The sequence below is a fragment of the Erpetoichthys calabaricus genome, chromosome 16 (genome assembly GCF_900747795.2).
Source record: "Erpetoichthys calabaricus chromosome 16, fErpCal1.3, whole genome shotgun sequence".
Taxonomy (NCBI): Eukaryota; Metazoa; Chordata; class Cladistia; order Polypteriformes; family Polypteridae; genus Erpetoichthys; species Erpetoichthys calabaricus.
Window position 1 is genome coordinate 85,180,611 of NC_041409.2, and position 12,185 is coordinate 85,192,795.

The window sequence follows — 12,185 nt, forward strand, 5'->3', positions numbered from 1 at the left end:
AAAAAAAAAGAAAAGAAAAAAAGGAACCAAATCTTGACGGGACGCCCAGCTCTACAAATATATCTATTATTATTATTTGGAAACTAAAATTAGAAATCAATATTTACACCATCGCTTTTACAAGATAATGATACCTTAATATTCTTAATCGAAAGACGCAAAATTTGTATCGCTATACAACCTTAATGCCGTTCTGTAAAGATTCCTCTACTCGGACTATGCCCCGCGTGTTTGCTAGAAAAAGTAATCCAGAAAGTCGCAGTCACGAGTAAATGCATTTAATTTTAAGATTACCTGCTTCGGAAAAATTTTCTCACTCCGGTATATGACTCCTTTAAAAGATGCTTAGATATCAAAAACAACAAGTGAAATGTGCGCCCAATGAGAGTTTCTTCTTTTTTAACAGCGGTATTATCGTAGCCAATCGGGAAACCAGAAGGCGGATTTAGTCAGGTGTGGATCAGAAACGCGCTGATTTTCAAAAAGGGTGTCATAAATATAATTATATGAGAGACAAGGGAAAGGAAGAGCAAATGTATTAAGGCAACTAGACGTAGAATATGGCATTGAATTAAATTATACTTCTATAGGTTGACAGCGCATAATCCGGTAGAGGCATCATTAAATAATATAACAGGCTTTACATTGATTGAAAATCTAAAATGGTTGCACACCTGGTCCACATTGTATAAAGCTGGAAACACATGCCATTTCGACACTCCTTGTTTTATATAACGTCTACTATAAAAATAATTATAATGCGATTGCACAACAATATTGAGTTGTTCGGTATATAATTTATTTAGTTAGTTAGTTGTTTATTTACTTATTTATTTATTACAGATGAACAACACCGAAGCCATACTGTTAATAAAAAATAATTGCTTGCCAACGATCATTATTTTTATCATCGCAATACTGTTGCGAAATAACGGGATGTCAGAGAGGGCTAAAATCTTAATCGGCCATGAGAAATAAAGTTAATCTGTAAAATTTTGGGTGTCTCTAAAACATTTGAAACATACTATTTAAATTATAATAATTAAAACGACAGTTAACAAAAAGCACACGAAGTGACAAGTAAACCTTCGGTCAGGTTTAATGACTGACTCCATCATGGATCCACAGATTCCACAGCATAGATAGTCTCGGAAAAAATGCAATACAAGCCAGTTATCTTATTAATGTTAACAGTTCCGACAATGTTTATACCCTTCGTGGCATATTCCAAGTACCAATTATCTGCAGCAAGCTCTTAGATTTTTTTTCCCCCTAAATGCTAGGTGACCTGTTCGATCATTCCTGTATATCTCCATCCTAAAACAATACCCGCATCCTCAACAGACGCCGATTTAATGGAGAGTTGTTCACTATTAGAAAAATAGACGCATCTAACTATGCCTCGTGGTAATCAGACATACAGCACTAAACGAAAAAAAAAATCATAGATTATTATCTTTTTAAGCACGAATCTTTAATATTGACACTAAAGGCACATTGGAAGTCTTTTTGTTGTAGTACTGGCTTACTATTCTGTACAGAATAATTTGCCCGAAGCAGTTCTGATTGAACAACTCTTAACCCTAAGAGACTGCCATTACAATCAGGAACTTATTAAAATCATAGCACTCCAGCACTCATGCGAGCAAAGACAACGTCTGCCAATTGTAACAAGTAAGGTTTTCGGAAACCGTTAATCTACGCATTGTATTAATCATTAAGATAGTATAGGTTTATTATATTAATGCTTTTAAAGGGAAATCTTCACATTAAAGATTGTGATTTAAAAACGGGAATTAGGCAACTGTCGGTAGAGTATTGTGTCTTCCGAGACCACGGCTGTCAGGCAGCACAACTCATGACTGCAAATGTATGTGTTTTCAAATGGAAATAAAGAGACCCAGCTGATTATGTGTGTTGAATCCGAATCACTTCCCTCGATCCTCCTGTTGGGAATGTATTGAATAGCTTGAGGGTGCAGACCTCTGTAACCGGGTCGTTCTCATTTCACGGAGATCAGTCTATTTAGTAACTTTTGCCACTGGCGGTGCTGGCAAGATAATTACGTTTCCAGAGAAGCTGCGAAAGAGGGAGATGTGGGGGAAACGTGAAGAACAAGGAGAATGTTTAAAATGTACCGGAAAGAACGATGTTAAACATTTTTCTCATTTTCTTTTACACCGTGCTTTACATGTTTTCCTTCTATTATAGCAGTTCGTGAAAACAGCGCCAAATGCTTTACATGCAGCCATCACTCTTACCATTTTAAATACATGTGTAGCACTGCATTGAAGACAACGTGATGTAAAGGTATAAAGAGAAATGGCCGCGTTTGTGCCTGTTGAAATATACAACAAATCGGGGAACTAACCGTGACGAGCGAAAGTGACACATTTGCAATAACTTAAAATTAACTATCATACGTATCACGTCATTATTCGACTTATGGTGATAAAAAATCGTCATCAAAGTATTACTGCGATTACTCTTTTTTTCTGCTGCATTCATTGACAGCAAATATTAGGAGGAATAATCCTTGTGCGATCAGTATTAAAAGATTGCAGTTAATATTTCATCATACCCTCGGTTTTTCATTAAATTATACAATTATGATATCGGTTAGTTAACTTTTTTTTTTTAATTTTAAATTACAAAGCAGATTCTTCAGTGCGGATTTATATATAAATATATATATTTTCTTTTTCGAAACGAGAAAGACGACTAGGACATACTATGATAAGGATTAAAATAAAACATATATAAATAAATAAGTAAATAAAAAATAAATAAATAAATAAATAAATAGGTATTTGTTGAAAGAAAACTTAATAATGTAGTTAGTTACTAATCTGATATTGTAAATAAGCATACATCTTAAAGATATTGTACCGTATTAACAGGATTAGCAGTTCGGGAACAGAAATCTTAATTGATCCGGGAATAAAGAATGAAAATAATTTTACAGCGCACTCTTTGAAACTAAATGATAATCTAATAATAATAATAATAATAATAATAATAATAATAATAACTTTGTAAGAAGTTTAAACGAACACGTTTAAAAACGGCTAATTTGAGACCAATATTTGACACCAGTATTTCTGAGGATTATGCATTAACTATATTTCTATAGTTATATATATACAATTTATTTCATCTAGATAGATAGATAAATAGATAAAAACATTTAATAGTATATAAATGAAAGTATATAGCGATATATATAATTTTCTGAAACCCGTTTAATACAATTAAGTGTGAACCAGAGGCCGGATGTCATCCCAGCAGCAGTGGACGCAAGGCAGGAAAGGGCGCCAGAACATCGCAGTATATATATCATATACATATGTGTGTGTATACGAATATATATATATATATATATATATATATATATATATATATATATATATAGATATATATATATGTATGTATATTCGTATACATATATATATATATGTGTGTGTGTATCATTATTATCATTATTGAATGTTGAAGGATTATGATGAATTTGATACCTTGAAACGTAGTACCCGGTAAATTGAATACAGATTTAGTTACTTTCCACCGCAGATGTTTTAAGCCTACTATTGCATGCACTGACAGTTCATCCAATCTATAATGCATTTTGCGAAAATACCACATAGTAAAGAGTGAAGTGTTATTGTGCGTCTCCTTAATTAGGATTAATAGAATACATCTGTTTCCCGCTAAACTGATTAAATTATAATGTTAAGCAGAAACTGCTGATCTATCCTCTCCTCCCCCTTGTTTTCCTGCATGTTTTTTTCTAAGTGACATTAGACAAGAAGGCATATTTTTAAAGTCTAAAAACTGTTCCGCACTATTTTGGCTTTTACTTGAAAACACCTCCAGACTGTTGTTCTTCATTGACGGGTCATGACTTGTAAAAAATGAATCAATTTATTGTTTAAATGTGTCATGTATTAATTAGTCCATAGAATGTACAATCACACCATCCTATATTGAATTTGCTAATTGTACGATAAGAATGGGTAAAAACGGTAGATAACGCCATTAATTTTGAAAAATGATTTGAACCTTAAGATGAAATTAGAAAACGAATGTATTAATCGAGAAGATAAATTTAAGTGTAGCCTTTATTATCTTTCTTTTTCACATGTTCGCTCCAAATACATGCAGCAATTGGACTAAAGGTATGAATTCTAAATTCTAAATGTTAATTTGTTTTTGTCCGTTCTTTTAGTAAGTCAAACGTTAATATTCTTCTGTAATTTGTGCCCAGATATAATAAAAGTGTCATGAACATAGATTTCATAGTAGAATAAATAAAAATAAAATCAGAAGATAGGCAAAAATTAGGCATTTTTGTTCTGAAGTCTGTAAGTTTTGTATTTTTCAGGTATGGTATGATTTTGCGGCAATATCCAGTTTTAGTCACAAGTTAAATTTAAAGGTTTATATGAATGTTCTTGCAAGATGTTCTAATCTAAGTCTCTGTGAAACGTTAATCTGAATACAAATTAAATAAAGCGGGAAATATATTCGTGTAATATAAGATGATGCAAAGAGTGTGAAGAGTAAATCGTGCAAAGCAAAACGTTTTCCTCGAGCTGATTCATTTCAATATTCCCTCTATGAATAATAAGTATATATATATATATATATATATATATATATATATATATATATATATATATATATATATATATATATATATATATATATATGTTTGCTACCTCTGAACGCCTCATAACGCAAGCCGTGTGCGCCTGTGCTTCGCTGTTCCCTCTTGAAAACCTCGTAGTCCTGAAAGAGCTGACATGCAGTCAATAGGAGATGAGGGGCCCTATTTGTTCCTGCCTTTTAAGGCACTCAGCTGGACCTAATAAAGCAGGTTACTTCCATATTTTCCTATTCTGCAGCAAGCAACCGATTTCTTGCATAAATAAGTATTTGCTCGAGAGAATTCAGCACGTCAGGTATATATCAGCCAGTATTATAGAGGGCAGATTCGGTAGGGAGCGCACTTAAAACTTTTACGGATGCATGAAAACTACTGTTTAAAAACAAAACAAAACAGAGAGAAAGAAAAGAAATAAATGCGTAAAATGACTTATTTTCGGCGTATATGTATAAAATAACCTATTAGATATAAGTCTGGTTTGCTGATGTGACGCAACATTGCTCGAAAGAATTGAGCTTTGCTATTCATATATTAATCGAACTGACGATGGCTATCTTATACAAACTTTACGCGAAGAGGAAATTGCATAAAGAAAATAACTACTTTTTTAACCAGAAAATCATTTTTCTAGTAAAAAAAAATAAAGTGAATCCATTGTTAATAGTAATTTTCATGCTCAGTGCTTGAATAAATTATCAAGGTATTATTTCAGAGGAATATTAGCTTTACCTTAATCAGACAGCTCTCTGTTTTTGAGATTCCTATACCTGGAGAAATTCAGAAAAATATTGAAAACATATTTTCTCAGTTATTGAATGAGCCTGTTTTCATGAAAATACCAAAGTAAGCGGCGTTTCTAACAGGTTAATCACCAGTACTTCCTGATTTAGTCTGCCCAGATATGCATATGCCAGTTTGTTAAATAAAAGATAAACTTGCCGTTGCTTTTACAGATGTGTACCGATGTGTTACCTCTGGATGTTTCACCGTTCGTCCCTCAAATAGATTTCTAGATAAAGAAACTTTCGATAGCTCCTACGTTCAAGAGGAATAAGACCGTTTGCATTTCGCTCTGATTGATATGTAAATGGCGCTTGAATTGTGTTTGCTTGATCTCCTGTGTCCTGAAAGAGCAGAGAACTCACCTTTCTAATGATTCACAGGTAAACACACTTTAAGAGACGCCGGCACCATGGGCTAGAGAGGAAAACGAGTTTACTTAACCTGATTTCAAACTGGCCTAGAAAGATAAGACATTGTGTACTGAATAATCCATTAATACAATTATTCATCGGGTGTATAAACTTTACAGAGAAACCAATAGTGCAATGGCAATAAAAGAGGCTGCGATTATATTGTTTTCTAAAATACATATGAAAATTATATCCTTTTCTGCTAAAATATGAACAGATGTCCATAGTTTTTAAAATTGTGACTTGTAAAGGTGTCGTGAGGACTTATTGCCTTACAGGATTACATAATGTAGTGTTAGGCCGGCTGAGCCCTGTAGTATTTTTTTTTAATCTTCTAATAATGTGTTTACTTTTTTTGGGTGGTGGGGGTGGGAACAGTTCATAAGCGTGACGCGTCAAAATGCCTTTGTATGGTTCGGTGTTAAAAAGGAAGTATCAAAGTCTATCAAAAACATGCGCTCTACCAATTGGACGAGTAGATTTTTGACCCCTGGAGCACTGACTGTCTTCTTTCACGCAGATAAGACAAATAAACAGATTTCACTTCCAAATCCTCCAGCTACAGCAAGGCCTGCACACAAAAACTCTGGAAAAAAAACATTGCTTTGTTTATGTCACACTAATGCTAAATATACGGCGCAAACACGTTCGACAAACCAAGCATGTCACGGGGAATACGCTACATGTCTCTAAAAATATATCCACGTACTTTATCATCTAACGTGCCCTTGGTCTTCACCCTGAAATCATTAACGCCACACACTATGGACTTTGTTCATCAACGAGCGCGGCATTAATAAGAGAGCTTACTTTCAACTTTGTGTTTACATGACAAATACAAGTCCTCTTTCAGGACGCGCGTTGATTCTGTTATTTTGAAGTGTTCAATAGGTTTTCTCTTCTCATGCTATTCGAAGTATAACGCGTAATGTTTGAAATGTTTAGCTATTCGACACACCCCTTTTGTAAATGTAGTTGCCAAAAAAAAGCTTAATCATTATATCAAAGCCGCGCTTCCCACCTATTTGACCATCTATCAATGAAAGAAAGAAAGAAAGAAAGAAAGAAAGAAAGAAAGAAAGAAAGAAAGAAAGAAAGAAAGAAAGAAAGAAAGAAAGAAAGAAAGAAAGAAAGAAAGAAAGAAAGAAAGAAAGAAAGACTTTTTTTTCCTTTGAAGTCTTGTTTTCATATAAAGCGTATCTGGAAAAGTCTGTTTTCAGAGACACATAAGAATATTTAATATTTGTTACTCGGCTATGCGTAGCGTATTATACAAAAACAAGTGTATTTATTATTATTATTATTATTATTATTATTATTATTATAGTTCTTTTTATTCAAATCTTCCCTAATCTATTTGGCTAAATCTGCCTTTCAGTCCCCCCACCCCCTCCTCATATGCCTGATACTCCTTGTTTAAACCACTCTTAAAAATAACGGTTCTTTAGTAACACGTTACTGGGTTGCGTGGTTCCTTGTAGAACCCATGCTTTTCTAAAATGCCAATTAATTCTAGGAAGGGTTCTTTGCTTATGAAATTTCTTTTTTAGCCTTGGAAAGGATTCGTAATAAGTGGATTAAACAGAAATCCTTGGCAAACAAACAGGTTACTATCAGATGAAGAAAACCTGAACTCAGCCTCATATTGAATGCAGCAAGATTCCTGCTAAACTCAGAAGCCTTTTAACATCTATTTATGGTTATTTATGAATCCTTTTACGGATCTAAACAAATAAAGGTTCCTTCTGGAACCTTCATGTGGATGGTTCTTTTGAAAACCGCTCGGGCACATTTATTTTTAAGAGTGTACATGCGCAATAAAACGTCTTGAACACTTTCTTATTAGAACTGCATGAAACTGAAGATTCCCACAAAGTGAATATGTGAATCTATATTGATTTACGATTAATGTATGACATACTGGAGTTTAAATTATATCCTTTTTTTTTTTTTTTTTGTAATTTGGGCACCGATCTTATTACCATGTAAATCAAGTGCAATAAATAGACCTTACTTTTATTTCATAATTTATTAGAAGCTTCGTGTGACTATATTTCAGTCAAATATCTATATAAGTTACAGGAGAAAAAAAAGAAACTTACGTGGTCAAATAACAATTTAACTCAGTTATAGTACAAGCAACCTTTCAAGTCCATAAAAACTTTTTACAACATAATATACATATTGCTAAAAACTATGTTTTCATTCCAAACCTTATACAGAAATATACAGCTACGTTTTACATAAAATTCTATTAAAATTCGGAACCACTTTATTTTACCCAGTTAATGTCTTTGTGTGCCCGCGTGTGAAGGGTATTCTCCTTCTTTTTAACACTGTTTAGATTTGTTCCTTTTGTCTCTTCATTGTGGTGCGTATTTACATGTCAGCTTCTACACATTCAGGTTTCTATGTAAGTTTCCTGAAGCTGCAAATCTCGTTCACATTAAGATAGATCCCCCTTAGAACTCCACACGGATTTCTGGCTTACAAAGTGACCCTTCGTCGCTTTCGGTCCACAAGCAGTCGCCTACATATCCACGCGGAGATGCAAATTGCTTTCTTGGGCGTCGCAGGAAAGCCCCTGTCCGTCTGAGACACACATCTTTTTTCAGTTATACTAAAACTCACCAGGTCCTACCATATAATAGTGCGGAGCACGGCATGGCGGTGCCATAATCTGAACTAGAAGAGTTTAGATGAGACAAACTGGACACCTGGCTCTGCAGCGATGAAGGGCTGGATGAATGCTGACCGAGATCTGGCGAATGCCCCGTACTACCAGCCTGGTGGCTTTGGTGTTGACCAATCCCAGAGCTATTAGTCGCTACTGAAATGGCACCGGTGGCCTGCTGATGATGACCCTGAATGGACGTTGTTGAGGTTGTTGTGCCTCCTTGGCAAGGTTTGCCGTCTTTCACAAGCACAGGCACCGCCACGCGCCTTGGGGACTGCTGCTGCTGTTGACAAGAGCTGGTGTCCTGCTGCATCTGTTGCTGAGTCACCTTGTCTTTGGCTTGCCTCTTCATCTTGTACCGGTGATTCTGAAACCAGATTTTAACCTGAGTGGGAGTGAGATGGATCATGCTTGCCAAATGTTCCCTTTCAGGCGCCGAAAGATATTTCTGCTGCTTAAACCGCCTTTCCAATTCGTATACCTGGGCTTGCGAGAACAGTACTCTGCGTTTTCTCCTGGGTGTGCTCTGCAAGGGTGCCATGCCTTTACTGACATCTGCCAGAGAGCCAAGACTGCCCATTCCACTCATGTTCATCCCGGAGGATGGGCCCATGAAGCGAGAAACTAGAAGGAAAAGTCAAAGATAGTTTAAGTCAATCGCTTACGAGTTAATATAAAACAAGCAATTTCTCAAATGTTAAGAACATTATGGAATTTAGTGTTACAGTCTCGTAAAAATATACTGACAGAAACGCGCCCATCAGCCACCACTCATGTTGAAACAACTGATGAGAGGACCACGAATTTAAATTAATAAATACATACAATCCTTAGATCCGACGTTATATGCAATTTAATCCACATTTTAAAGTTCCATTTTAAGATTAAATTATTGCAACCGTCTCATAATGTTTCATAATAAAGCCATTGTAGAAACTGTCACCGAAACATGACTATGTGACAGATTACCTTCCTTTAAAAACGATTCAGTAAATTGATGTTTGTTACCTTTAAAACATTAAGAATATGATTGAGTAATGAAAAATTAAATCTTGAATTGGAATAATGAGTAAGTAAAGTTTTTTTTATTTAATTTACACTAATGGAAATAAATAATAAGTAATTCAAATAAATGTCAAACTAAAAAATAAGCGGATAAACACGTAAACAACATATAGTTTCTTGCTTACCTAAATGATATTTTTTACTTTTAGGACGGTTCAATTTTAAGATAACTGCTTTTTTTTTTTTTTTTTTTTAAACGTCGGATTAGAAATTGTTATTTGTTTGTAGGTGTAAATAAAAATAAAAAAAATATTGTTACACGTTTCTATTCAGGCAGCGTTACAATAAGTAATAAGCATCTACACTGCGACATTTTACGAAAATGAGCGCACAAAACATTACAGTTTACTCGATAGAAAAAAAGCGAAAAAGTTTAATGTTAGAAATTGATTTCAGCACTGGGCGATACCCATAATTCTGACCGTGCATGATGTGCAAGTGTTCATTAATATGATATAAAACTGTTATACTCTAATACTGATATAAAAGTCTGTTGTGCACTGATAGCCGTTGGACAAGAACAAGGTCTCCTTTCACTTTTATTAATTGTCAAAGTATGCCATTTGTGCCCACAGTCTACATTAATTTCTTTTCACATGCTGGCACGATTTGTTGCCTGCTCCTTTCCTGTCCTCTTCCAACCCTCTTTAAACCTATCTGGTCAGTTCTTTTGTTGAACTTTAACCGACTCCCTGTCCTTTCCAAGTGTCTTTCTCACACACAAAACCCCACAGTCTAAGTCGGCGTCCGCCTGTGATGCACACTTACTTGTAGAGAAACGTGGGTCTGGGTTTGCCCCGTACCAGCCAGTTGCCGAGGCGCTGTTCCTCATGCTCTCTTGGTAAGGCGGAAGCTCGCTCATGTTGGCCAGATTTCCCAGATTACCGTTGCAGTAGCCCCCCATGGCTGTGTGAGAAAGCTGCGGCACCCCCGCGGCTGCCATGTGGTAGGTGGCGGGCACCGTCCCGTTGTGCCCCATGTGATGCTGCTGCATGGCTGCCTGAGAGACCTGAGGTTGCCGGTAAGCTGCCAGGGGAGCCCCCAAATTGTTGCCCTCCATGCTCACTTTCTTGTAGCTCTCCTCTAGGGGACTCAAAATATCAGAAACTGAGAAAGGAGTCGTATGCTTGGGGCTCATCGACATTGTTCTGTGGCCGGAGGGGAAAAAAAAATTAGAAGGCGAGGCAGATATTTTTTTTTTTTTCGCCAAAGCTGCGGTACTGTTGTCTCAGCGTCGATCTTGTTGGATGAACACGTAAGAGAGTAGCTGAAGTCCGCCTTAATTGGATTGAGTGGAGACTCTGAGCTGCCTTTCGTTTGTTTTAGCCAGGCGCCAGGTTTAAGGCTGCCACCAGAGGCGGAGCATAGGAAGCCAGGGCAACAAGACAATGGGTCCCTCTCCACATCTCTGCCCAGGATAATTAGCTTACGTGCTCATGACAAGGTAAACACCTTGAACTTTTCGCTTGTCAAATTTCTGTATCCTGAAGGTAATGCTAAATGAGCAGATGCGACTTAAGTTAGCATTACGCCAAATCCCGCAAAGCAACCACACGAGGCTTCTACCAAATCACCTGTAATTTCGTTTGACTGATTATGCTACTGTTGCTATTATTTTATTTATTAAATCACATTTCATGTTGCCGTACACACGCTTTTAATAACAGTCATGTTTTTATTTTGTTTATCGCTGTTAATTTAATACGTTTATTTCTTGAATACACATTTCACGAGTTTGTTTATCGCGGTTAATTTAATACGTTTATTTCTTGAATACACGTTTCACGAGAATGATATCCATTTAAAACTATAACACGTAAAGAAACCCTCTTGGTTCTTCATCAACTTTAGATGTGTCCAAAGTTGCACTCCTAAATGGTTAATTTCAAATGCCTTGAATGGGTCTGTCTAATTTGTCTATTTATCTCTCCCTATCATTTGAATCTATTTATATAAATGAGCGTTATGATTTAGTAAACGTTTAGTCATACCACTTAATATTACAAACGATTTCAAAGGTGCTGTTGAACCTTTGACTTTTAATGCATCCAAGAGCCATCCAGCGATTGCACTTGTAATTTGTGTTTGCATTATGCTTGATCGTACTTAAAAATGCAAAAGTGCTCTTGCTACACAGGGAAAAATCTAAATATCTCTTGGTAAAGTGGCAGCCTAATTGACCGGCCGCATTCTGACTTTACTTGATATTAGGACTTAAGGATCATTTCGCCTCAATGCAGAGGTTCTTATTGAGCGGCCGAAGGGCTTTCCAGGAGAAAGAAGGTGTTCGTCTGAGAGTTAACATCTCTCAAGTACAACCCTCCGGCCTCCACTGTACTTCAGCACCAGGATGTACTGAGCTCGCATCTGGACTTCAGTTGGATCTCTTGTGCCCCTTTCATTATAAAGGCAGAAAAGAGGCATGGACATTCATTCAGAAATAATTTTAATTTCAGATCCTGAACAAGACGCTGGATTTGATATCGAAATGAAATCTATCTATCTATCTATCTATCTATCTATCTATCTATCTATCTATCTATCTATCTATCTATCTATCTATCTATCTATCTATCTATCTATC

The 12,185-nt window shown here is 35.9% G+C and overlaps 1 protein-coding gene across 1 annotated transcript; it reads right to left on the reverse strand.

The window, feature by feature from the left end:
* Positions 1-7,880: 7,880 nt before the first annotated feature.
* On the reverse strand, positions 7,881-11,228 carry nkx2.1 (NK2 homeobox 1). Its single transcript, XM_028821502.2, has 2 exons — positions 10,370-11,228; positions 7,881-9,160 (listed from the first exon to the last, which is right to left on the reverse strand). The coding sequence occupies exons 1-2, from the start codon at positions 10,743-10,745 to the stop codon at positions 8,487-8,489; spliced, it is 1,050 nt and encodes a 349-aa protein (XP_028677335.1). The 5' UTR covers positions 10,746-11,228; the 3' UTR covers positions 7,881-8,486.
* Positions 11,229-12,185: the final 957 nt, after the last annotated feature.